Raw genomic sequence first — 27,680 nt, forward strand, 5'->3', positions numbered from 1 at the left:
CTTGGCTCTCCTGAGTACTACAATCACAACCTCTATTATGCAAGTAACACTTACAATATACAACTGTATTAACTACAGTCAGATGTTCTACACACCAAAAATATTGATTTCCTGTTATGTTGCTATATTTTCTCAAAATCTCCTTGAAATGCATATAAACCCATAAATCAGTTTATCAGGCTTCTTGTATAACCCCTCCTACTTGCATGTGGCATCATTTTCCACAAGGCAATGCTAGGAAGACTGAGAGAAAGTCCTAGTGGTGGACTGTTGCATATTCTGCTCAATGGGAAACACTGATACACATAATGGCTCTTACCTGAGCTGCCATGACACGCTGCCTTTCTGCGATGAGGCAACACTTGGGGCACTGGCATTCCCGCCACTCACAGTAACGTTTGTGCCCCTTCAGAGGAGATGTGTAGCCATGATTCCTGCAGCGGGCACACTTGGGCAGCCGTGAAGACTTCTTCCCTGGAATCCCAGAGGACAAAGACTCATAGCTATGAGACTTGCCACCTGTTTCTTCATTGCTAGCCATCCTCATCTTGTGACAACGCTGCAAGGAAATTTGGGTGATTAAAATTAAGCTATATACACGCATTAAATTCCTGCAGCTTAACTTAATATGTTAACCCTTTCCAATCCTATATTGGACTATGTCCAAGACTGGCCTGTTCCAGTATATGTCCAATGTCTCCAATATCAGGAATAGTCCGCCATAGGAAAATATGGCTGCCGCTGGGGGTGCTGTTGCCTGTTAAAATCCATCCCAACATCAGCCCCTTTAGATCAAAGTGTTGGACTAATTCTGACACTCTGATTGCCACTGGCCCCATCATCCGCCGCTGTGCCATGTAATTTAAATATTAAGTGGGCACATTTGGGTTTGTGAAATACAGGCTTGATTAACATCAAAACAACGTGTTGTCACAAAAGTGTCCAAAATCTGTACCTGTGTGTAATGGGAGGCAGTGGATGTGGGTGAGGTGAATGTGTCTTCTGAGGTGAATGTGAGGTGAACGCACATTCAACTCAGAAGAAGCTTGGCGTCTTTCACCTCACATTCACCTCAGAAGAAGCTTGGCACCAGCCATGCGAAACGGTCGTTAGGCTGTGCACCTATTGGCACCCACATCCGCTGCCTCCCATTACACCCAGGTACAGCTTTTGGACACTTTTGTGACAACGCGTTGTTTTGATGTTAATCAAGCTTGTTTTTCACCTGCAATGTTACAATATAATTTAACTTATGTGTCACTTTGCTGCACATTAAAACTATAGTGCCAGACCTTTTTTCTTGTTCTCCTGGATATTTTGCATAGACTTTGCCTTGGTGTCTTGAGCACATAGTTATTGCAGGGTGTATGTTAATTGCCTGCAGAACATAGCGCTACACGAGTGCCTGCCAGCTCTCCCACAAACATTTGGGTTTGTCACTAGGGGAGCTGTCACCAGATCCCCTTCAGAACCACGCTGTGCAATTATGCTGGCGTGTGTGCAAGCTAGTGCCAGTCCTGTCTGTCCCCCTGATGCTGGATTGCCTATAGTGAGGAGGTAGAGACCTCCCTAGATTACCCATGTGTCCCCCCACACTCCAGGAAAAAAGTAAAGGCTGGAGATGACGTGGGTGATCCAAAAACTGGATTGGAGAGGGGTCATTTTGGGTAACAGTATAGGAGCAGGCACTGCACAGACATACTGCTCTTCTCTTTGCTGAGCACTATGTACTGTTCAGAGGGGACACAGTAGAAAAAGGGATCACCAATGACCTTGTCAACAATGATAAAAGCACAATAATCCAATGTGAAAGAAGGAGTCTGGGCACTGGTGCCATGCATGCTATTTAAAGCTAATGTCAATTGGGGGTAGAAAAAAAAATTTAGATACATAAGTAGGGGGAAGGCTCAGGGTTCCTCTCACGGTCCCCACGTTTCAACAATGTCACCCCCGTTTGAATCGCCTGCTGCAAGAGGCTTCGGGAGTCCTAAGTACTCCCAAAGATGGGCGGCTCCGTACTGCGCATGCATGAGCACGCAAGAGAGCACACTCGCACATGCACAGTACTGAGCCGGCCGTCTTCAGGAGCACTCAAGCTCCCAAAGACATCCAAAGCCTCCTGCAGTGACAGAGGGCAGTGAGATACTGCTACTGGGGGTGACAGCGCTGGAACGCGGGGATCATGAGAGAAACGGGAAGGCTCTGTAGGACCCAGAACCTACCTCCTCCTTAGGTAAGTATCCGATTTTTTTTAATCCACTTGACACTTAGAGTGTGTGTGCAAGTGTCAGACCTAACAGCTGTATTGCAGGCTTTCCCACTTGGTCAGAAGCTATTAAAGTGTGTCACCTAGTATGCCTGTTGAATATGTACAATGTCCCAGTTAGTCATAAACGTCGCCCTGCTGTCTTCGGGCGTTGGATTGCAACTCACCAATTCCCACATCAGACCTCTCATCAATCAAAATGAGGCCACCTCACTAGGTACAGGGCTGCTGTTAGGCCAGACACTCTGTACCCTCACCCCTGATGCTGTAAATACTGGATACCATTTCATCCAAGCAAAATATAATGTATAATAAATATTCACTCAAAATTGCATGCCACTATGGGCTCTATTCATAAAACTTTACCGCAAGTTTTCCGCTCAAAACAGCGGACTTTCCCGACCATTTAGCAAAGTGGGCATTCATAAAAGCTGTTTCCGCATGAAAATCTACAATCCCCCAGCAGAGCGAGAAATTTCCGCCTTCTGCAGTGTTTTTCTAGATTTATCTAGAAAAAGTTACAAAATGTCAATTCATAAAGATTAGAGGAAGCGGTAAGTGGACGGGAAATACCACTTCCTCTGATGTAGCGAGAAGAGTTCGGATTACATGAAAGTGAATGGGACAGACCTCCCAGAGGGAGCAACGCACGGAGGGACTCTGCCGGCTGAAGTGTTTCCGCATGCCTTCCGACAGCTTACCGCCAGCCTTCAGCGGGAGATCTCTGCTCTTGCATCGCAGCTGGCAAGATTTTTATGAATGACCACCCAGAAGTCTAAAATACCGCTGCGGTATTTTACCTCCACGAGTTTTTTCGCCACAACTTTTTTATGAATAGAGCCCAATGTGTTCTGTTGTCCTTGTGTGTTGCCCACACAACGCCTTGTTGAAAACGTGACCAGCAATGCACAAATGGAGAAAGGGGGCCTAACATTTTATTATTTTATTTATAGGTTTACAGCAATATATACTATTGTATAATATATTCCGTAATATAAAACACTATTCTTAGTCTGCAAGTAAACTGTACAGTAATTCTGTCAATGGCCCTAACTTTGAAATGCAATGCAACAAATATTATTTGGTGTGTCTATGTGTCTTGCAACAGTATTTTTTTTTTTTTTCATTGTTTGTTTTTCATATTTATCCTAACTTCTCGTGCAACCTCAAATGACACATCCTTTCAATGATACTTCTCCAGTCCACAGAAGTGTGACTATGTGTCAAATTGGCACAGATGGTTAGGATCATGGGTACAGCACAGTGTTTTTGTCACCACGTTCATCTGGCCCAAACCACTTCACCTCCTGGTGTCTAGCCCTAAACTACTTCCTAACTCTCCTAATGGTCCAAACCATAATTTCCTCTAAACTAACCTCCCTAGCTTTAGCATTTTGGTACTTACCTTACACCTTTTTTTTTTTTTTGCTTCAGCACCAATGCCTAATGCAACACCCCAGAACCAATAATTTTTCTATTGCAGAGTACCAGTGCCCAAATCATTGCACCAAAGACCTGGTTCCAGAAATAGGGACTTTGCTACCCAATCATAATACAGGGAACCCCTCATAAATAACATCTCCTATACCGAGGTGACAGCACATACACTCCTCCTGGATTCCTCATTCATCAGATGGGCAGCACTTTGGTATCACAAATTCTTATATGCTGTTACACAACTTAATAATCATGAGAAATAATTCTGTTTATGTACGGAAAAGAGCACCACTTAATGGCACATCTGGATAAATGCAAGACAGCTGTCTCTCCTCTTTGGCATTTTCATAATGGATTCATGTTTAGAGTGTCATTTATTGTAAAATACATTGACTTTAGGTTGAGATCATTAATTACATTACTCAATTTGCGGCATCAATATCCCAAAGATTCGATCATAACAATCAATTCTGGCATATTGATGCTGCCACGTGGCTTCCCAATCATTGTTTCATAGCAGCATTCGATTTCCTAACAACTGACCAGGGCTGAGGATTCGGAACAATTATGGGTACCTGGAGTCGGGGGTCTTATTAAACAGAGGAGTTAGATTTGGATGATTTTTGTACCAACTTCCAAACCCTGGTAAGAATTAGACTAAGGAGTCAGAGCAATTTTGGGTACCTGGAGTCAGCGGTTACATAAACTGAGGAGTCGGATGATTTTTACAGCCCGTGGTGAGCGTTGTAGTGTAGTTTTGGTTCCCTCTTTCCCTACCCCCTCTTATATTGTGTCTTCTCTTCATTGCCACCGGGGCGTCTGTAACCTATGCCCTGTATGAGGCCATGCACATGTCACATAACAGAGTACAGGCTTCCCAGCGGCAACAGAGAGGAGACATGAAACACAGAACACAGGAGGAGGTGAACCAGTACACAGGTTAGCCAAAATCAGGGCTGTGGAGTCAGAGTTGGAGCAATTGTGGTTACCCGGAGTCGGGGGTTTCATAAACTAAGGGGTCGGAGTTGGATGATTTTTGTACCAAATCCACAGCCCTGGTAAGTTTTAGACTAAAGAGTCGGAGTCGAGGAGTTGGTAGTTTAATAAACTGAGGAGTCGGATGATTTTTTTTGCCTACTCCACAGCCCTGGCCAAAACGACACCGCAACACACACTATAGGCCCATGGGCCACATTACATGGGAAATACCCGGGGGAGGGGGGGGGGGGGAAGCAGGCTGAGGCGGCTGCACAGATTTCCAATAGATTTCATGCTGAAATGTATTGGAAATCTGTGTGCAGATGTGTGGCAGAAATAGATATCTTTTTGATCAGATTTGATAATTGAGGGATCTATCTGCAGATGGAATCTGCTGCCCCATCTGCCAATGCATGGGCACCTTTAGTAGAAACTTGAATAGCACCACCTTATGAGCCTTTTCAGGGCTGCTTCAATAAATCATTTTCTTTCTAAAGCTGGCCACTAACGGTCCAATTTCTAGCGAAAAATCGTTCGAGCGATCAGAAATTCTGATCGGATTGGTTGTAAATAATCTCCATTGGTGGACACAATCGATTATGAACGAGTGAAAAAAATGTCGCCCGAATGAATTTTCGTCGAACGAAAATTTGGATTTTCTTGGTGGTCGTGATAAATAGTAAGCAAAGATTGGTTAGTTGATGGTGTAGTGAACGATTTTTCGTCCGATCAGAATTTCTGATCGCTCGAACGATTTTTCGCTAGAAATTGGACCGTTAGTGGCCAGCTTTACAATTTGTGGTGTAATTTGTTTTCTGAACTGTTCATAAAATATGTATGTGCACATTGCTCTCTAATATAACACATGTGTCCTTTAGCTGATACAGTCCATATTATCCCATCACTGTTCAGTAGTTGGGCGCAGGGCTAGCCGAAAAGAAGGCTCACTCTGCTCCTGCTGAAACTCTGTGGATACGTTAAATACTATTCCCCCTCTAAGTGGTAGCAACTTGGGGGAGACACACGTAATTCAGGGTCTGGCTATTGCAGGCATCCAAATTACAGGTAGTACCCGACTTACGAACGACCCGCCGATATGAAAGAATTGGATTCTCTGTTTCCATGGGAACAAGTCAGAAAAAAAATTCAAATTGGACTTGTAGTTTTTGAGAAAATCGTTTAAAAAAAATCAAAGAAAAAAATGGCTTTTAAGCTTGTATAAACAGGTACAAAGGGCAGAGGTGACACAGAGGGGGACACTGGAGGCACATAGGAGGTACAGGGGACAGAGATGGCACGGTGTTCCAACTTAAGAACAGATTCAGGTTACGAACGAACCCACAGTCCCTATCTCGTTCGTTAACCGGGGACTACCTATACTGGGATTTCTTGAGAAATCTCCCTGCGTCATTTAAAATTGCGGTCTATGGCTTGTACAAATCAGGTGCAGTGCGGCACGGATCAGGCACTGAGATGACATGATCCGCTTCACCTGCATATATTCTTGATGAGGAATCCTGGTTAATAAGGTGTATACTTTCATTTAGGCTCAATTCACATTGGGCCAGATCACAAGTGGCCAGTTCAGAGCAAATAGTGCAGTGTCCGCTCTGATGATGAGTTGTGCCTGGTTGGAATCCGGAGCAGATGCGTTTCCAGCGCAGACTTCTCTAGCAAGTGCAGCATCCGCTGTCCAGAAACATTGTGCAGGTTCGGAGTTTGCATTGCCCGACGGATCCTTTGCAGACTGACACGTGTGAACGGATTCTATTAACCACTTGAGGACCGCAGTCTTAAACCCCCCTAGTGACCAGGTCATTTTTTACAAAAGACGCCACGGCAGCTTTAAAGGGAAGGTTCAGGGACTATGAAAAAAAAATAAAAATCCTTATCCACTTACCTGGGGCTTCCTCCAACCCGTGGCAGGCAGGAAGTGCCCTCGGCGCTGCTCCGCAGGCTCCCGGTGGTCTCCGGTGGCCGACCCGACCAGGCCGGCGGCCAGGTCGGGCCTCTTCTGCGCTCCATTGTGCGGTCCACGCCGGCGCGCTGACGTCATCGGACGTCCTCCGGGCTGTACTGTGCAGGCTCAGTAGTTCTGAGCCTGCGCAGTACAGCCCGGAGGACGTCTGATGACGTCAGTGCCCCGGTGTGGAACGCACAATGGAGCACAGAAGAGGCCCGACCTGGCCAGGTCGGGTTGGCCACCGGGAGCCTGCGGAGCAGCGCCGAGGGCACCTCCTGCCTGCCACGGGCTGGAGGAAGCCCCAGGTAAGTGGATAAGGATTTTTTTTTTCATAGTCCTTGAACCTTCCCTTTAAAGAAAACTTGAACTGCAAATTAAAAGTCAAAATAACAATACACAGGTCATACTTACCTCCCGTGTAGTCTACTACTCAATCTCTTTCTCCTCTCCGGCATCCTGTTAGTCCACTGTGATCAATGGAATTCTCTGTCCTCCATTTTGAAAATGGCCATTACCCCATAACAGCTTTCTGGTCAGCACACTGTTAAACTGTAACATTGCCCACTTGAGCCATAGGCAGACATGGACATTACCTGGCACATCAGTTGTCCTCTCAGCTATAACTGACATATAACTGACAGCAACTGATATATTTCAGTTCTGACAAAATGTTGTCAGAACTGGAAATGATCGTTGTCAGAAGAAAATTGTGAGCTTCTGAGTGGAACTGATGGCAAGTCAACTATGTAATGTTCATTTGAAGTTACCTCATTTGTTTATTTTAAATAATTTTACTCAGTTAAGGTTCCCTTTAAGTGCTCGCTGCAGGGCCATACAACCAGGGCTGTGGAGTCGGTCCAAAAATCCACCGACTCCGACTCCTCAGTTTAGGATTCCACCGACTCCAACTCCTCGACTCCGACTCCTCTAATTTGCATATTACAATTTTGTTGATTAAAAGTATGTAACATGAAATTCGTCTCTTAACTGCCAACGCTTAGGAATTTTACATAGTTACATAGTTATTTTGGTTGAAAAAAGACATATGTCCATCGAGTTCAACCAGTACAAGACAACTGAAGTGAGAAGGATATGGAGACTGCCATATGTATTCCCTTTAGGCTAAAACTAGTCCTTGGTAAGAGTACTTGTAAAAGGTACAAACCGGAACAAAGAACATCTATCAGGCCCTAGGCAATGTAAGTGTGGGTACATGTAAGAATGATGTGCAGGTACTCTGCAGGGGAATGAGGAGATTGTAAACAGACAACACCTCTGTGTTCAATGTGCACAGCATTCTCAGTGGATTCCCTGCAGCTCTGTGGGGAGTGCATATGTAGAGTATAGTACTACTGTGTAACAAAGTAAACCTGAGACTGATGAAATTAAAGTTTTATACATACCTGGGGCTTCCTCCAGCCGCCTTCAGAATAATCAGTCCCTCGTTGTCCTCCTCCACCACCTGGATCTTCTGCTATGAGTCCAGGTACTTGAGCCAGTCGGGCGTAGTGTGCATGCACACACTACGCCGCCAGGAGCATACTACACCTGCGCAGCACTATTGCGCAGGTGCAGAATGTTCCTGGCTGTGGGAGCGGCATGCGGCCGGACAGCGCTGACTGGCTGAATTACCAGGACTCATAGCAGAAGATCCGGGTGGTGGAGGACAGCGAGGGACTGATTAGCCTGAAGGGGGCTGGAGGAAGCCCCAGGTATGTATAAAACTTTACTTTTCATCCGTCTCAGGTACCCTTTAATTTGCAGTCACTAAACCAAATTTAACATATCAAATTATTTCATTTCATCAGCAAAGGGAGTGCATACATTTGCATAAATCAGCATCAATGCAGAATTATTTCCATCTCATTGACCATCTCTATTAGTGACACAGCTACACATCAGGCTTTATTCTTACAGCATAGATGTTATTTAGTATATATAAGAGATTCCTGTGTACACATCATATATACAGTCAAATCAGATATGTATATCTGACCTTAAAAATACGGGGACTGCTTTATTGAAGCAGCACAAGTAACTAATTTTGATTGGTTTATTTCATTTTTGTGGACTAAGCACAGCTATTACTGTATATATACTGTATATATACATTATTTTTAATGACTATTATCTGAGAAATAGAACATTTTATCATATTTTCTATTTTAATTACAGTTACAAATTCATTAGGAGTCGGAGTCGGAGCATTTTTTCCCGACTCCGACTCCAGGCACCCAAAATTGCCCGACTCCACGACTCCGACTCCACAGCCCTGCATACAACTCAGCACACAAGTGATTCATTCCCCCTTTTCTCCCCACCAACAGAGCTTTCTGCTGGTGGGGTCTGATTGCTCCCCCAAAGTTTATTTTTTTATATGTGTAAATATTTATTGTATTATTTTGCTAATAAATCCTGCCTTTTTTTAAAAATTATTTTAATATCCTTCCATCCACCAGCCAATCAGCATGATTGGCTAACATAGGCTTCAGCCTATGACAGTGGATCACACTTTTGCCTCCCAGGGGGACAGCCGTGTCACACGGCTGTCCCCAGTGCAGCGCTGCTTTAGATCGCAGTCCCCAGTGCAGCGCTGCCATAAGCCCCGTCTACACGGGGAGATGTTGTGGCGATCGGCGGCCTCTTGCGCGTCCCCGCCGCGTCCCCGCTCACCGCATTCGATTCCCTGCTCGTGCCTGCTCGTCCTCGCCGGCGCCGCTTATCTCCCGCACGATTCCCTGCCATTGTCCCCTCGCGGGGATCGAGCAGGGAATCGGCGGTGCGGAGATCCGTCCTGCTGGATCTTATCAATCGAGCCGCATTAGCGGCTCGATTGATAAGGAGCATCGCGGCCGCATCTACTCGTGTAGATGCGGCTTTAGATTGCAAACCTGTACATGATTATTAGATGTCTAACAGTCCCTAGCGGCAATCATCACCGGGAGGCTGATGACGGAGTTCCGCTCCGCCATTCAAGCGGGGATGATCCCCTGCTATCCCCATTCCCAGGCACTCAAGCCAATCGGCGTGGAGTGATCCTGAGGCTGCCGCGCTGCTCACGCCAATCGGCGTGGAGCAGTTGTTAGGCAGTTAATATGATTCGTTCAAGAGCCAGTTTTTAAAATCCATTGGAATCTGGTTAAAGGGACAAAAAATGTCAGTTTTGTGTTACAATGTGAGCCGAGCCTTATGCTTAACTTCTTTTGCTGCATTTGTACTTCACAGTAATTGCATAATATATGAGACATAGGGGAAAGTGTTGAGCTTTGTTTAACATGTACCTGAAGCAAAAAAACGGGTTACTTCTGCAGCCCTGGGTCCTATACCTATCCTGTTTCTGGTGGTCGGCCTCCTGGCCATGGACGAGCACATCTCGACTTGGCATGTGTGAGTAAAGTCTTTGTATGCCCAGTAGAATGAAGCTCTGTGCATAGAGTAAAAAAACGAGTCCATCAGCAAACTTTACACACGCACGCCCTGTCTGGATGTGCTCGTACATAGGCAGGAGCGTGGCCAGAAGATAGAGAGTCAAGGTGGGTACACACATCAGATAAAAGTCTTTGGAAAATGAAAGATCACAGACCAATTTTACCCCTTCCATGTAGTATGAGAGCCACACCTACACAGTCTATTCTATTGAGCTGAACTCCCCATCAGATAAAAATCTTTGTAAGATGCTGCACACACAGATGCTGTACACATGCAACAGATCAGCAACAAATCTAACTAAAAAAAGTCATCAGCGCTGGGCAAAGACTGCTATCTTACATAGGGCCCCATTTCATATTAATCCTTTTCTTTTACTTACTGTAAACAAAACTACATAAGTATTTCTTAAATATAAATAGTGCTGATTAAATGTGTTTTTGATTTTTTAACCACTTAAAGAGACTCTGTAACAAATTGTTTATCTTTATTTCTTCTATGCTATAAGTTCCTATGCCTTTTCTAATGTGGTCTGGCTTACTGCAGCTTTTCCTAATTGCACAGTAGCTGTGTTATCTCTGTTATATGATCTAATCTTCTCTCTATAGTCGGCACAGTCAGGCTGAGGCAGTCAGACTGGAATGTGCAGGGCTGCTTGTGATTAGCTAGAAGCTGTACACACCCCCTGCAGGCTCTGTGTGACTAACACACTCTGCTTAGCTGAGCCTATTAGAAGCTGGTTAGTTTGTTTGTAAACACTGCCTAAAACTGGCAATTACAAGCCAGGTTTGCAGCAGAGAATGGCAGAAACAGCACAGAGGGGACCAGGAGCACATAATGAATAGAATGGTATGCTTTTTATTGTAAGAATTTCAGAGTACAGATTCTCTTTAAGGACTGCAGTCATAAAACCCCTTAAGGACCAGAGCCTTTTTTTCCATTCAGACCACTGCAGCTTTCACGGTTTATTGCTCAGTCATACAACCTACCACCTAAATGAATTTTACCTCCTTTTCTTGTCACTAATACAGCTTTCTTTTGGTGCTATTTGATTGCTGCTGCGAGTTTTACTTTTTATTATATTCATCAAAAAAGACATGAATTTTGTCAAAAAAAACGACTTTTTTAACTTTCTGTGCTGACATTTTTCAAATAAAGTAAAATTTCCTATACATTTGAGCGCGAAAGTTATTCTGCTACATGTCTTTGATAAAAAAAAAACCATTCAGTGTATATTTATTGGATTGGGTAAAAGTTATAGCGTTTACAAACTATGGTGCAAAAAGTGAATTTTCCCATTTTCAAGCATCTCTGACTTTTCTGCGCACCTGTCAGGTTTCGTGAGGGGCTAAAATTCCAGGATAGTACAAATACCCCCCAAATGACCCCATTTTGGAAAGAAGACATCCCAAAGTATTCAGTGAGAGGCATGGTGCGTTCATAGAAGATTTTATTTTTTGTCACAAGTTAGCGGAAAATGACACTTTGTGACAGAAAAAAAAAAAAAAAAGTTTCCATTTCTTCTAACTTGCGACAAAAAAAAAATGAAATCTGCCACGGACTCACTATGCTCCTCTCTGAATACCTTGAAGTGTCTACTTTCCAAAATGGGGTCATTTGTGGGGTGTGTTCACTGTCCTGGCATTTTGGGGGGTGCCTAATTGTAAGCACCCCTGTAAAGCCTAAAGATGCTCATTGGACTTTGGGCCCCTTAGCGCAGTTAGGCTGCAAAAAAGTGCCACACATGTGGTATTGCCGTACTCAGGAGAAGTAGTATAATGTGTTTTGGGGTGTATTTTTACACATACCCATGCTGGGTGGGAGAAATATCTCCGTAAATGACAATTTTTTTATTTTTTTTACACACAATTGTCAATTTATAGAGATATTTCTCCCACTCAGCATGGGTATGTGGAAAAATACACCCCAAAACACATTATACTACTTCTCCTGAGTACGGCGATACCACATGTGTGGCACTTTTTTGCACCCTAACTGCGCTAAGGGGCCCAAAGTCCAATAAGTACCTTTAGGATTTCACAGGTCATTTTGAGAAATTTCGTTTCAAGACTGCTCCTCACGGTTTAGGGCCCCTAAAATGCCAGGACAGTATAGGAATCCCACAAATTACCCCATTTTAGAAAGAAGACACCCCAAGGTATTCCATTAGGAGTATGGTGAGTTCATAGAAGATTTTTTTTTTTTGTCACAAGTTAGCGGAAATTGATTTTAATTGTTTTTTTTTCACAAAGTGTCATTTTCCGCTAACTTGTGACAAAAATAAAATCTTCTATGAACTCACCATACTCCTAACGGAATACCTTGGGGTGTCTTCTTTCTAAAATGGGGTCATTTGTGGGGTTCCTATACTGCCCTGGCATTTTAGGGGCCCTAAACCGTGAGGAGTAGTCTTGAAACCAAATGTCGCAAAATGACCTGTGAAATCCTAAAGGTACTCATTGGACTTTGGGCCCCTTAGCGCACTTAGGGTGCAAAAAAGTGCCACACATGTGGTACCGCCGTACTCAGGAGAAGTAGTATAATGTGTTTTGGGGTGTATTTTTACACATACAGATGCTAGGTGGGAGAAATATCTCTGTAAATGACAATTATTTGATTTGTTTTACACACAATTGTCCATTTACAGAGAGATTTCTCCCACCCAGCATGGGTATGTATAAAAATACATACCCAAAACACATTATACTACTTCTTCTGAGTACGGCGATACCACATGTGTGACACTTTTTTGCAACCTAGGTGCGCTAAGGGGCCTAACGTCCTATTCACAGGTCATTTTGAGGCATTTGGATTCTAGACTACTCCTCACGGTTTAGGGCCCCTAAAATGCCAGGGCAGTATAGGAACCCCACAAGTGACCCCATTTTAGAAAGAAGACACCCCAAGGTATTCCGTTAGGGGTATGGTGAGTTCATAGAAGATTTTATTTTTTGTCACAAGTTAGTGAAAAATGACACTTTGTGAAAAAAACAATAAAAATCCAATTTCCGCTAACTTTTGACAAAAAATAAAATCTTCTATGAACTCATCATACACCTAACAGAATACCTTGGGGTGTCTTCTTTCTAGAATGGGGTCATTTGTGGGGTTCCAATACTGCCCTGGCATTTTAGGGGCCCTAAACCGTGAGGAGTAGTCTTGAACCCAAATGTCTCAAAATGACCTGTGAAATCCTAAAGGTACTCATTGGACTTTGGGCCCCTTAGCACAGTTAGGCTGCAAAAAAGTGTCACACATGTGGTATCGCCGTACTCAGAAGAAGTAGTATAATGTGTTTTGTGGTGTATTTTTACATATAACCATGCTGGGTGGGAGAAATATCTCTGTAAATGACACATTTTTGATTTTTTTTTTACACACAATTGTCCATTTACAGAGAGATTTCTCCCACCCAGCATGGGTATGTGTAAAAATACACCACAAAACACATTATACTACTTCTCCTGAGTATGGCGATACTACATGTGTGACACTTTTTTGCAGCCTAGGTGCGCTAAGGGGCCCAACGTCCTATTCACAGGTCATTTTGAGGCATTTGTTTTCTAGACTACTCCCCACGGTTTAGGGCCCCTAAAATGCCAGGGAAGTATAGGAACCCCACAAGTGACCCCATTTTAGAAAGAAGACACCCCAAGGTATTCCGTTAGGGGTATGGTGAGTTCATAGAAGATTTTATTTTTTGTCACAAGTTAGTGAAAAATGACACTTTGTGAAAAAAACAATAAAAATCCAATTTCCGCTAACTTTTGACAAAAAATAAAATCTTCTATGAACTCATCATACGCCTAACAGAATACCTTGGGGTGTCTTCTTTCTAAAATGGGGTCACTTGTGGGGTTCCTATACTGCCCTGGCATTTTACGGGCCCAAAACTGTGAGTAGTCTGGAAACCAAATTTCTCAAAATGACTGTTCAGGGGTATAAGCATCTGCAAATTTTGATGACAGGTGGTCTATGAGGGGGCAAATTTTGTGGAAACGGTCATAAGCAGGGTGGCCTCTTAGATGACAGGATGTATTGGGCCTGATCTGATGGATAGGAGTGCTAGGGGGGTGACAGGAGGTGATTGATGGGTGTCTCAGGGGGCGGTTAGAGGGGAAAATAGATGCAATCAATGCACTGGGGAGGTGATCGGAAGGGGGTCTGAGGGGGATCTGAGGGTTTGGCCGAGTGATCAGGAGCCCACACGGGGCAAATTAGGGCCTGATCTGATGGGTAGGTGTGCTAGGGGGTGACAGGAGGTGATTTATGGGTGTCTCAAGGTGTGATTAGAGGGGGGAAATAGATGCAAGCAATGCACTAGCGAGGTGATCAGGGCTGGGGTCTGAGGGCGTTCTGAGGTGTGGGCGGGTGATTGGGTGCCCGCAAGGGGCAGATTAGGGTCTAATCTGATGGGTAACAATGACAGGTGGTGATAGGGGGTGATTGATGGGTAATTAGTGGGTGTTTAGAGGAGAGAAGAGATGTAAACACTGCACTTGGGAGGTGATCTGATGTCGGATCTGCGGGCGATCTATTGGTGTGGGTGGGTGATCAGATTGCCCGCAAGGGGCAGGTTAGGGGCTGATTGATGGGTGGCAGTGACAGGGGGTGATTGATGGGTGGCAGTGACAGGGGGTGATTGATGGGTGATTGACAGGTGATCAGTGGGTTATTACAGGGAATAACAGATGTAAATATTGCACTGGCGAATTGATAAGGCGGGGGTCTGAGGGCAATCTGAGCGTGTGGGCGGGTGATTGGGTGCCCGCAAGGGGCAGATTAGGGTCTAATCTGATGGGTAACAGTGACAGGTGGTGATAGGGGGTGATTGATGGGTAATTAGTGGGTGTTTAGAGGAGAGAAGAAATGTAAACACTGCACTTGGGAGGTGATCTGATGTCGGATCTGCGGGCGATCTATTGGTGTGGGTGGGTGATCAGATTGCCCGCAAGGGGCAGGTTAGGGGCTGATTGATGGGTGGCAGTGACAGGGGGTGATTGATGGGTGGCAATGACAGGGGGTGATTAATGGGTGATTGACAGGTGATCAGTGGGTTATTACAGGGAATAACAGATGTAAATATTGCACTGGCGAATTGATAAGGCGGGGGTCTGAGGGCAATCTGAGCGTGTGGGCGGGTGATTGGGTGCCCGCAAGGGGCAGATTAGGGTCTAATCTGATGGGTAACAGTGACAGGTGGTGATAGGGGGTGATTGATGGGTAATTAGTGGGTGTTTAGAGGAGAGAAGAGATGTAAACACTGCACTTGGGAGGTGATCTGATGTCGGATCTGCGGGCGATCTATTGGTGTGGGTGGGTGATCAGATTGCCCGCAAGGGGCAGGTTAGGGGCTGATTGATGGGTGGCAGTGACAGGGGGTGATTGATGGGTGGCAATGACAGGGGGTGATTGATGGGTGATTGACAGGTGATCAGTGGGTTATTACAGGGAATAACAGATGTAAATATTGCACTGGCGAATTGATAAGGCGGGGGTCTGAGGGCAATCTGAGCGTGTGGGCGGGTGATTGGGTGCCCGCAAGGGTCTAATCTGATGGGTAACAGTGACAGGTGGTGATAGGGGGTGATTGATGGGTGATTGATGGGTAATTAGTGGGTGTTTAGAGGAGAGAATAGATGTAAACAATGGATTTGGGAGGTGATCTGATGTCGGATCTGCGGGCGATCTATTGGTGTGGGTGGGTGATCAGATTGCCCGCAAGGGGCAGGTTAGGGGCTGATTGATGGGTGGCAGTGACAGGGGGTGATTGATGGGTGGCAGTGACAGGGGGTGATTGACAGGTGATCAGTGGGTTATTACAGGGAAGAACGGATGTAAATAATGCACTGGCGAATCGATAAGGGGGGGTTTGAGGGCAATCTGAGCGTGTGGGCGGGTGATTGGGTGCCCGCAAGGGTCTAATCTGATGGGTAAAAGTGACAGGTGGTGATAGGGGGTGATTGATGGGTGATTGATGGGTAATTAGTGGGTGTTTAGAGGAGAGAATAGATGTAAACAATGGATTTGGGAGGTGATCTGATGTCGGATCTGCGGGAGATCTATTGGTGTGGGTGGGTGATCAGATTGCCCGCAAGGGGCAGGTTAGGGGCTGATTGATGGGTGGCAGTGACAGGGGGTGATTGACAGGTGATCAGGGGGGATAGATGCATACAGTACACAGGGGGGGGGAGGGTCTGGGGGGGTCTGGGAAGAATCTGAGGGGTGGGGGGATGATCAGGAGGGAGCAGGGGGCAGTTTAGGGACTAAAAAAAAAAATAGCGTTGACAGATAGTGACAGGGAGTGATTGATGGGTGATTAGGGGGGTGATTGTGTGCAAACGGTGGTCTGGGGGGTGGGCAGGGGGGGGTCTGAGGGGTACTGTGGGCGATCAGGGGGCAGGGGGGGGCAGATCAGTGTGTTTGGGTGCAGACTAGGGTGGCTGCAGCCTGCCCTGGTGGTCCCTCGGACACTGGGACCACCAGGGCAGGAGGCAGCCTGTATAATACACTTTGTAAACATTACAAAGCGTATTATACGCTTCCTATCCGGCGATCGTCGGATTAACAACCCGCCGGCGCTTCCGATTGGCCGGCGGGTTGACGTCGCGGGTGGGCGGAGCCTATTGCCGGCGGATGCGCGCGCATCCCAGCGCGCGATCCCCGGCCAGAGAGTGCCCCAGGACCTGACGCCAATCTGCGTTACGTTGTCCTGGGGCTGCCACTTTGCCGCCGCCAATATGAAGTAGGCGGTCGGCAAGTGGTTAATATATTACTGGAATCTGGCTACTGTGTGGATGGATATTATAAGCAAGCGTTTATTGAAGGCATACTTCAAATAAATGTGACATTATCTGCATTCGGGAGTAACTGACATGCTAACCACACTTAGCTTTGACCGTTATTTGTGTCCCTGCATAGAAACTGCATGCTTGTATGTGTTAGGCCTCGTTCAGACTATACGCGCTGCCGTCCGCATTTTGGCAGCGCGTATAGTGTGCGACACGCAAGAACGGTAGAAGGGCATAGACAGCCCTTCTACCGTTCCCATCATATGCGCTGCATGGCAGCGTGATTGCGCTATCGCGTGCTGCACGCATTTTTGGGAATCGCAGCGCAGATCCCATTCATTGTAATGAATGGGATCTGCAGCGCAGCGCATAGGAGCACAGATGGCGTGCGATCGGACGCGTTGCGTTCCAATCGCACAGCCATCTGCGCTAAATGATGTGAACGAGGCCTTGGCAGTGTTGTGCAACGGCGGTTTTAAAGCGTAACTGTTGGGCATAAAATCAAGTCTTTATTTTTATCTGGTAAACAAATAATAAGGATGCTAACCAGGCAATCCAAAAGTTAAAATCCCTCTTACTTGTCTTGTTGATAAATGATCATTCTGAGATAGTATGGCTGACAGCTCCTCTTTAAAGAATGTATAAGTCCCCTCGGTTATAAGTCCTCTACATTAGCTCTGCCTGTCAGCCAAGTGAGAATAGGTTCTTGTTGGTAGGCTTTTGTACAAGGCTTTTCCTACAGTCGACACAATAAACACCATTAGCCCTATATATATATGTACAGTAACTGCACTGATGAGATACGTGTGTATTCAGTATACTATCTTATTTGTAAACTTTTATTTTTGTTGCAAGGTGTATTTTACCAGAAAGAAATGTTAACCCTTTATGAGGTGGAAAGGAGACCCCAATAATTTTCTTGATCCAAATGTGATCATTTAACAACAATAAAACAAGCTTGCATTTACCCAATATACACATCTGCTATCTCTGGGCTGCCGTGTAAAAAGGCAGTGATTAGGAACCCGTTTTTCTCTTTCTATACTTGCCTGAAGCTAACCAAACGCTATGCTATATATTCAACAAATTAAACATAAGATTCAATAAAAGCTGACAATCTCACAAAGACCCCTCAATTAATGGTCAATCGGGGTATCAATTGAACGCTGAATGGGAACGGCTATAAAAATCTGCATCGATTACAGTAGCAGCATGTGGAAAAGTGGGCAGAAGTGATGAAAGATGTCACAACACTGTATGGAGCCGTAAGCTGGCAGTGTGACTGACAACACATCAAACTGCTACTAGAATCTGATGCAGCATCAAATGGTGAAATGTGGTAGACCAGGGAAATTATTGATACTGGGATTCACAGGATGTTTCCCTAATCTACTCCAAATAGTATAAGGCTAGGTCCACGCTAGGCACAGTTGCAGGACGGATACTGCAGTCCGGGATCAGGGGAAGTACCACCAGACTGCAAACTGATCCGTTTTCATAAAAAGTGCATCAGTTTTTGTTCAGTTTTTTACCCCAAAACACGGACAGAAAACGTCTCTGTGATTAGGAAGGTAGTGGGAGGATCCGTTTTTATAAAAAGTGCATCAGTTTTCGTTCAGTTTTTTACCCCAAAACACGGACAGAAAACGTCTCTGTGATTAGGAAGGTAGTGGGAGGATTTTTTGGGCCAATAATAAAGTTCAGGCCAGGGGCGTCGCTAGCCCTGTTTTAGGGGGGCACGTGCCCCCAATCTGTCCTGGGGTGCCACGGATCTCCGCCCGGCCGCCCCCTCTGTCAAGACTCAGCGGCTCCCTCCAGCCGCCGCGTCACTGACAGTCTCAGACCTCAGGATCAGGCGGCGAGCCGGCGACCAATCGTGCGGGCGCTAGGACCCAGCGCCCGCACTGATATGCGGAAGTGACATCACTTCCGCATATCGAGCGGGTGCGTCCAGTGCCCGCTCGTACATCTGGTCGGGTCGCCGCTGATCCTGAGGTCTGCTGAGAGGTAGGGGGGGGAGCGGCGGCTAGAGGGGGGGCCTCCCTGTCACTCACTCACTCACTCCCTAAAGGGGCTCCCTGGCACGCACTCACTCCCTAAAGGGGCTCCCTGGCACGCACTCACTCCCTAAAGGGGCTCCCTGTCACTCACTCACTCCCTAAAGGGGCTCCCTGTCACTCACTCACTCCCTAAAGGGGGTCCCTGGCACGCACTCACTCCCTAAAGGGGCTCCCTGGCACTCACTCACTCCCTAAAGGGGCTCCCTGGCACTCACTCACTCCCTAAAGGGGCTCCCTGGCACTCACTCACTCCCTAAAGGGGCTCCCTGGCACGCACTCACTCCCTAAAGGGGCTCCCTGGCACTCACTCACTCCCTAAAGGGGCTCCCTGGCACTCACTCACTCCCTAAAGGGGCTCCCTGGCACTCACTCACTCCCTAAAGGGGCTCCCTGGCACGCACTCACTCCCTAAAGGGGCTCCCTGGCACTCACTCACTCCCTAAAGGGGCTCCCTGGCAAGCACTCACTCCCTAAAGGGGCTCCCTGGCACTCACTCACTCCCTAAAGGGGCTCCCTGGCACTCACTCACTCCCTAAAGGGGCTCCCTGTCACTCACTCACTCCCTAAAGGGGCTCCCTGTCACTCACTCACTCCCTAAAGGGGCTCCCTGTCACTCACTCACTCCCTAAAGGGGCTCCCTGGCACGCACCCACTCCCTAAAGGGGCTCCCTGGCACGCACCCACTCCCTAAAGGGGCTCCCTGTCACTCACTCACTCCCTAAAGGGGCTCCCTGTCACTCACTCACTCCCTAAAGGGGCTCCCTGTCACTCACTCCCTAAAGGGGCTCCCTGTCACTCACTCACTCCCTAAAGGGGCTCCCTGGCACGCACTCACTCCCTAAAGGGCCTCCCTGTCACTCAATCACTCCCTAAAGGGGCTCCCTGGCACGCACTCACTCCCTAAAGGGCCTCTCTGTCACTCACTCACTCCCTAAAGGGGCTCCCTGGCACGTACTCACTCACTAAAGGGGCTCCCTGGCACTCACTCACTTCCTAAAGGGGCTCCCTGTCATTCACTCACTCCCTAAAGGGCCTCCCTGTCACTCACTCACTCCCTAAAGGGGCTCCCTGTCACTCACTCACTGCCTAAAGGGGCTCCCTGTCACTCACTCACTGCCTAAAGGGGCTCCCTGGCACTCACTCACTGCCTAAAGGGGCTTCCTGTCACTCACTCACTGCCTAAAGGGGCTCCCCTGGCACTCACTCACTACCTAAAGGTGCTCCCTGTCACTCACCATCGGGGTCCCTGTCACTCACTACTTAACTGGAGGCGCCTGTCACTCACTAGCTAACCTGGGGGTCCCTGTCACTCACTACCTAACTTGGGGGGCTACCATATTAAGGGGGCATTCTGCCTATTTATGTGAAATGCTGTCTATTTATGTGCCTCATGACTGCTGAATTTGTCTTGTTGGGGGCCTCATGATTGCTGAATTTGTCTTGTTGGGGGCCTCATGATTTGTTGGGGGCCTCATGATTGCTGAATTTGTCTTGTTGGGGGCCTCATGATTTGTTGGGGGCCTCATGATTGCTGAATTTGTCTTGTTGGGGGCCTCATGATTTGTTGGGGGCCTCATGATTGCTGAATTTGTCTTGTTGGGGGCCTCATGATTTGTTGGAGGCCTCATGATTGCTGAATTTGTCTTGTTGGGGGTCACATGATTGCTAACTGCGAGACTATGGGAAAAGCTGAATCCTTATCATATGAGACAATAGCATTAAACCTACTTTTTTAGCGTTTTAAAACAGAAAATAAAACTGGGAGGTTCTAAAAAATTGAATACATTTTTCAGGAGTAGGATGGATGAAATTGTTTATCTTCACAGTTTATTTTCAACTTGGATTTTCCATAATGTTCATGTATGAGTTAAAACGTTTGTACAGTATTTAGTTTAAATTGCTGTTGCCACTTTGCGATAGATAAGTGACTTTTGGGTTGCAGTTTGGGCACTCGGCCTCCAAAAGGTTCGCCACCACTGTCCTAATCTGATGTCCCACCATTGCTAGGTTCATGTAAATTTGTCTCCACCCGTTACCACACCTATATTCTGGTCCATGGCCCACCAATTTTTTGGTGCGGCGCGATAAGCACGCCGCACAACGTGATCGTCATATTTTTGGCACGCTAGCTGCAGTGTGCTGAATTCTGCTGCCTACAGTATGTACAGTATACGCTGTTCTCTAGTGCTTGCACTGTGTGCTGATTTACCTCCAGTGTGTACAGTGTAAGGTGTTACTCTGTGCCTTTATTGATTGTAAACCAGCTGTATTGTATGCTGATCCCTGCTACTTTCAGTATGTACAGTATTAGCTGTAAAGCCTGGTACACACATACAATTTTGATTAGCCAATTTTAGCTCTGTTCATAAAATTCATTGTCTGTTGGCCCACTTACTGCACGGGGGTGGGAAAATTGGGGGTCAGTGATTGACCAATCAAAATTGTATGTGCGTGTACATCTTTGATCTATGCCTATACTGATTGTAAATGATCTAAATAAAGGACAGGGGGCTCCGTCCAATATTTCGATGGGCAGGCCCGTTATCCGTAGCTTACACCGCTGCTAAGTTCATGTACATTTGGCCCCACCCATGGCCACGCCCACTTACCTCATGGTCACGCCCATTTTTTTGCCGCGGCCTCCCCACCTGGTGCCCACAGGTGCCACTGATCTCCAAGGACCCTAGAAACGCCCCTGGTTCAGGCTATCCAGTTTTTCAGCCGTTTTTGGTGCTATTTTGCCTGTGGAGATGGAGTTTTTCACTACCCCTGCGTGTATCAGGGTCCTGATCCGTTGCGTGAAAATGCAGCAGATCCGGACCTTCCGTTCAGGTTTTGAGAACGGATCCCTGCAAATGCAGACGAATCAGTTTTTTTCTTGGGTGAGGACGGCTGCTATTTTTAACATTAGTATCCGGGACTCCGTTTTTCATCAGGGCTGAAAAACGCAGCCACGGATACGTTTCCGGACCTAGTGTGGACTAGCTCTAATACATAGGTATGTTCATCTGCAGAGATCACAAGTTTATCAGACACAAAATACCAGCCTTTTGGTCAACGAAAGTCTCCCAGAAGCTACAACACAGTTGTTTACACCAGGGGTCCCCAAACGTTTTGGGTGGAGGGCCAGGTCAACATACTGCTTGGGGGCCGGAGTATACATAAGATGATGTAGAAGTCTTTACAGGCCAGACAGTGAAGCATACCCAGGCAAAAACATGCTGTCCAATTGGACAGCAGTGTCACCTGATGTGCAATTTGATTGGAAACCAGCAAAATTATTGCTTCCTAGTGGATGGGTGGTGCCAGCACTACTATTCCATATGTGGACCACTAATATTTATAAGTAATACATTTTCTGTGCGGGGGGCCGGTAAAAAAGCCTCAAGGGGCCACATTCAGCCTGAGGACCACTGGTTTATACTGTTCAACAATTCACCAAAAAATTAGTCTGTTTTATAGTACTACTATTATTTTATAGTAGAAAAGACTGAAACTTAAGGCTACCAAAATTCCAAATCATTTTTCACACTCCACATGCACATTGTAACTGGTTTTCTGTAATCAACAAACAAACAACTAATAAGATTTTCTGTAATCAAAGCAGAACTCTAGCCAATAGTGTTGAAATCGGTTACCAAAAACTGTCAGGTTATTTTTCCCGTTCTATATTTGGTGGGAAAGCAATACAAAGTGGTTAGTGGTTTTCTTCTATATGAGATCCCAGACTAGAAGAAAAAAGACCACACACAAAAAAAACACATCTAAATTGTACAAAACAAAAGTTGTTCGTTGAAGTTACATCCCTCACTTTCTGTTCTTGGGAATGATAATCATTGAAAACGAAACCTTTCCAACAACGACCCAGACAGAATTAAAATACTCTACCCCTCCCCCACTCCGTGCAGTGCCAGATCTGTCAAATATACAATAAACAATTCAAATCTAACATTTTCCCGCAGAAGAGAGCAGTGGGTATTTAGGTGCCCATTACACCACCAGCCATCTTATGCACAGAGCTAAATGCTACAACAGGCAGGGATCGGCTAGGAAGTGGGTGATAAGTGAGGGCCACACAGTTGTGGAATTTACAGATCCTAGCAAGTCAAAGTCGCTATAAAATATCTCTTCCCATCACACTGTCCAGGAATGGAAGACACGTGCTGAGCGCGCGCACCCCCATTAGTGGATCATAGTAGTGAAGCATGAGACCGCAACACTCACCGCGCTCTCCGTCTTCTGCAGCCCGCACTCCACGCCCCGCATTCTGCCGCCGCTGAGCTCCTCTAAGGCGAGAAACACGCTTACTATTGGCTGGCGGCAGCTTCTGGCATGACAGGCGCAGCTCGGAGCCAATAGCGTGCTCGGGTGTGGCAAGACGCGCTGCCGCTTAGTTGCCAAGTATGTGCCCGCATATCTATGGCGTGTGGTTGTGGCTATTACATGTCTGCCTGTCTTGTGTTTGGCGCTCTTATCACTTGTTTGATCCAGGAAGGCTTATTCATTACATCATTTGTAATATACGGTAATGAGGAGGCTTCTACAACTGGATCACTCAACCAGAAGAGCTGAACTTTACAGGCTCTCTTGCAGCTTAGCACTGCAGGCCATGTGATCAGACTCAGTATGCTGTCCCGGGCCTGGTCTTTAGAGCATGCATTTTCCTATAAACCTATAAACGCCCCACCCATTGATGAAGTGGTTTTAGTTTTTTATTGAATATGTGAAGACATGGCTTGCTACATTTTGCATGTTGTGTTTCTATGGGATTGCAGGTAACACAAACTAAAACCATACCTCCCAACTTTTTGAGATGAGAAAAAGGGACACTTAAGCCACACCCCAGCCCACGCCCTCACCACGCCTCTAGTCACGAATACCATAAAGATTTCATAAGAAACATGTTGTTTTATAATTCAAACCACACTGGTCCTTACTATTCTGGTTCATTTTCCTTCATAGTAACATTTTAAAATTAGTAATATATCAATTTAAAGGTTGGGAATAAAGTTTAGAGTCAATCAAACACATTTTTAGTAGAGAAATATACATATATACATAGAAAGAGGGGCAAAGTCCTGAAAGAGGGACAAATGAGGGTGAAAGAGGGACAGGGCTCCCAAAAAGGGACTGTCCCACCGAAAAAGGGACAGTTGGGAGCTATGCTAAAACCCTTGGGCAGTCATAAATAATAATACAGTAATTCATTAAAAAACAAGAAATAAAGGCAAGACACTTTGTTAAATGTCACAACTTTATTACAATATATTATGTATACTTTATTACAAGTATAACACTTTAAAGCTAGTGGGAAGGCTCTGGTTCCTATAGAGCCTTCCCGTTCCTCTCACAGTCCCGTCGTTCCAGTGATGTCACCCCCGTTGGAATCCCCCACTGCAGAAGGCTTCGGGAGTCCCAAGTGCTCCCGAAGACAGGCGGCTCCGTACTGCGCATGCGTGAGAGGCTGAGAGAGCATGCTATTGTGCAGTAGTTAAAATTATTGCCACACTCACATAGAGCGAAGCACACATGCGAGCAGGTGACTTGGAAGACACCCGGCCCTTGCCAAGTTATCTGCGCAGCCCTCTGTGATAGTGATCTATGAGACTGTGTGGAGTATACCTGTTTTACTTTCGATGTGAATTTTTTTTCCCGGCATATATGATGTACTTTTTCTCCCCAAAAAAGCTGGAGAAAAAGTGCCTGCGTCTTATATGCCAAATACAGGCATTCCCTAACTTACGATAGCCCGCCTATACGAACCGCTGACCTGCCACGATGTCAGGGACTCCCTGTAGTGTCCTCCACCAGCCCCCATGTCTCATCTGCTCCCCGCAGAAGTAGCGGCAGGCAGCGTGGCTCACCTAAACAATGGATCCAACAGCGGCAATATGCCATGCACGGCTATAAGGATTTAGATGTGTTGTCCGAAAAATGCTGCTGGCACTTTAGTCCCCACACACAAATTTCAGAAGCAACTATTGATGTCAATAGGCTGCAATTACGCTTCCAAATTTGCATGCGGGGAAACACTGCGAATCTGCTATACTGGAAACAAAGAGAGGGACCCCACACTCATAGGTCTCCCTCTGCTTATCACTTTATAACTGGTATTACTAGCTGGGGAGAGGGGCCACAGTGGGCTTTTTCCTATTTAATATGTAAGTAAATACAAAAACATGTTCTGAGTTGCAGAGAGTTTTATGCAGCTTATGGGCCTGTTTCCACTTGTGCCCAGTGTGCGTTTCTGGATTGCACGACACCACTTGTTACAATGTATGCATGCATCTGATTCCAACGGCTTTGCGGAATCACATGAGCATTGCAAAATTACGCTAAATTCCATCCTCTTTTTTCCCCCTGCGTGTGATTTAGATGGCTGTCTATTGATTTCAAAAGGCTGTTTCCCTGTCCTAATCACAGGTTGGAGAAACACTGCAGATTTATAGCAGTGAACAGTGCTTTATTGTGCTTCTGCTGTGTACGAGGTGACCTACAGTGAGTACAGAATCACCCCCTTCAAAATGTGGCTTTGCTGCCTGAAAAAGGAACTGTAATTTCACATATTAAAAATTATAAATTAATCAGGATACCCATTTTTACCTTAATTATTCTGGTTTCAGCATCAGAAACGCATCTATATATTGCTGTATATTGATATGTAACACTACCCTCCCAGTGATGCTCAGCTTAGGCTATGATGTGACGCTTTCTGCCCCAGAGCACTCTGGGAGATCAAGTGAGGTGTCTGCTCACTTCACAGTATGGAAAAATAAAACATTCCACAGTAATGCACCTTGCCAGCAGAGCCGGATTAAGGCTAAATGGGGCCCTAAGCAAAGTAACTGATTTGGGTCCCCCCCCCCCATATTAGAATGGGAAGATGCAGCTGCTTCGTGCTGTGCACAGTAACATGCTGGAAACACCAGGGCAGCTGCCCTACTGGTTGCTATGGACAACAGCCCGCTTTCCTCTGCGGGTGCACAATGCACGGAATAGCAGCGCCAACATGCAGGGGGAGAGATGAATGGCTGGGACGTTGTCACTCGGGGTACCCCTGTAAAGAGGGTGCCAGATATCACAGCAGCAGCGCTTTCCCCCTGCATCTCCAGCCTGGCAATAACAGAAAGCTCTGGACACCGCCAACCCAGAAGCAGCCCCCCCAGACAGAATTACATAACCCCCCCCACCACCACCACCAAACAACCAAGAAATAGAGGTCCTGTCATCCGGAGCTCATCTGTCTCCACTAGAGTGCCGCTGCTCTGTTACTACTACTATTACTACTTCCTACTTCCTGTCTGATCTGAGAATCAGGAAGTTCAGAGCAAGCTGCGGCACCGTAGAGGAGACAGATAGGTTTCGGAAGATGGGACCTCTATCGCTTGTATCACGGATAGGTGAGTGGGCGTTTGTCATCTGCTACTATCATTCCTGCCCACTGCAGCTGTGGTTCTCTGTGGGAAGGGAGGGAGGAGCGGGCAGCGGCAGAGCTCACAGTAGCAGGAGAGGGACCCAGGAGGAGAGCCCGGCTCTGAAGACAGTCAGCAGCGGGCGGTGTCCTTTGACAGGATGGCGAGGGCTGGATTATGTGCTGATGGGGCCCCTTTGACTCTGAATGGGGGCCCCCCCCAAGCGACTGCTTCTGTTGCCTGCTCGGTAATCTGGCCCTGCTTGCCAGCATTATAAAATGTCAGTGTTACAGAAGGGTGCCTTGTACTGGAAAGTTCAAGCACCACTACATACAATTTTATATGGTTGTCTTGTATGCTTCAGAACTTAAAGAGAACCTGTACTGAGTAAAAATATTTAAAATAAACACATGAGGTAACTTCAAATGAACATTACATAGTTACCTTGCCATCAGTTCCTCTCAGAAGCTCACCATTTTCTTCTGACAGTAATCCCTTCCAGTTCTGACAATATTTTGTCAGATCTGAAATATATCAGTTGCTGTCAGTAAAATATCAGTTGCTGTCAGTTATAGCTGAGAGGAAAACTGACGTTCCCGGTAATGTCCATGTTTCCCTATGGCTCAGGTGGGCGATGTTACAGTTTAACTGTGTGCTGACCAGAAAGCTGTTATGGGTAATGGCCATTTTCAAAATGGAGGACGGAAAATTCCCTTGATCACAGTGAACAAACAGGACTCGGGAGAGGAGAAAGACACTGAGGAGTAGACTACATGGAAGGTAAGTATGACTTGTGTATGCTTATTTTGAGTTTTAATTCTCAGTTCAGGTTTTCTTTAAAGACAAACTCCAGTGAAAATTATGTAATAAAGAAAAGTGCTTCATTTTTACAATAATTATGTATAAACGATTTAGTCAGTGTTTTTGCACATTGTAAAAGCTTACCTCTCCTTGGTTTACATTCTGACATTTATCACATGGTGAAATTTTTACTGCTGGCAGGTGATGTAGCTGCTGATTGCTGTTTTGGCAGTTGAAAACAACTGTAAACAGCTATTTCCCACAATGCAACAAGGTTCCCAGACAGGAAACTGCCGGAAAAATGTTCCTCACAGTCTCCTGTGGGAGGGGCTTCACCACAATATCAGCTATACAAAGCCCCCTGATGATCCATTTGTGAAAAGGAATAGATTCCTCATGTAAAAGGGGGTATCAGCAACTGATTGGGATGAAGTTCAATTCTTGGTCACGGTTTCTCTTTAAAGCAGACCTGAAGATACCTAAAAAAAACAAGTTTATTTTACCTGAGGCTTCTGACAGCCCCCTGCAGCCGTCCTGTGCCCTCGC

The 27,680-nt window shown here is 46.1% G+C and overlaps 1 protein-coding gene across 4 annotated transcripts in view; it reads right to left on the bottom strand.

Annotated features, from left to right (window-relative positions):
* Positions 1-27,362, bottom strand: part of DMRT1 (doublesex and mab-3 related transcription factor 1) — a 92,096-nt gene extending 64,734 nt beyond the window's left edge. Inside the window, exons 1-2 of one of the 4 annotated variants that reach the window (XM_068235875.1) lie at positions 27,279-27,362; positions 320-559 (exon numbers count right to left, since the gene is read on the bottom strand). In XM_068235875.1, coding sequence (XP_068091976.1) covers positions 320-547 — 228 coding nt within the window. In that variant the 5' untranslated portion in view covers positions 548-559; positions 27,279-27,362. Of the gene's footprint in view, positions 1-319; positions 560-17,439; positions 17,579-23,145; positions 23,234-27,278 lie in introns of those variants that run through there. The other 3 variants (XM_068235857.1, XM_068235866.1, XM_068235882.1) reach the window with 3 other exon arrangements.
* Between the last annotated feature and the right edge of the window lie 318 nt (positions 27,363-27,680).

Source organism: Hyperolius riggenbachi, chromosome 1, assembly GCF_040937935.1.
Source record: "Hyperolius riggenbachi isolate aHypRig1 chromosome 1, aHypRig1.pri, whole genome shotgun sequence".
Taxonomy (NCBI): domain Eukaryota; kingdom Metazoa; phylum Chordata; class Amphibia; order Anura; family Hyperoliidae; genus Hyperolius; species Hyperolius riggenbachi.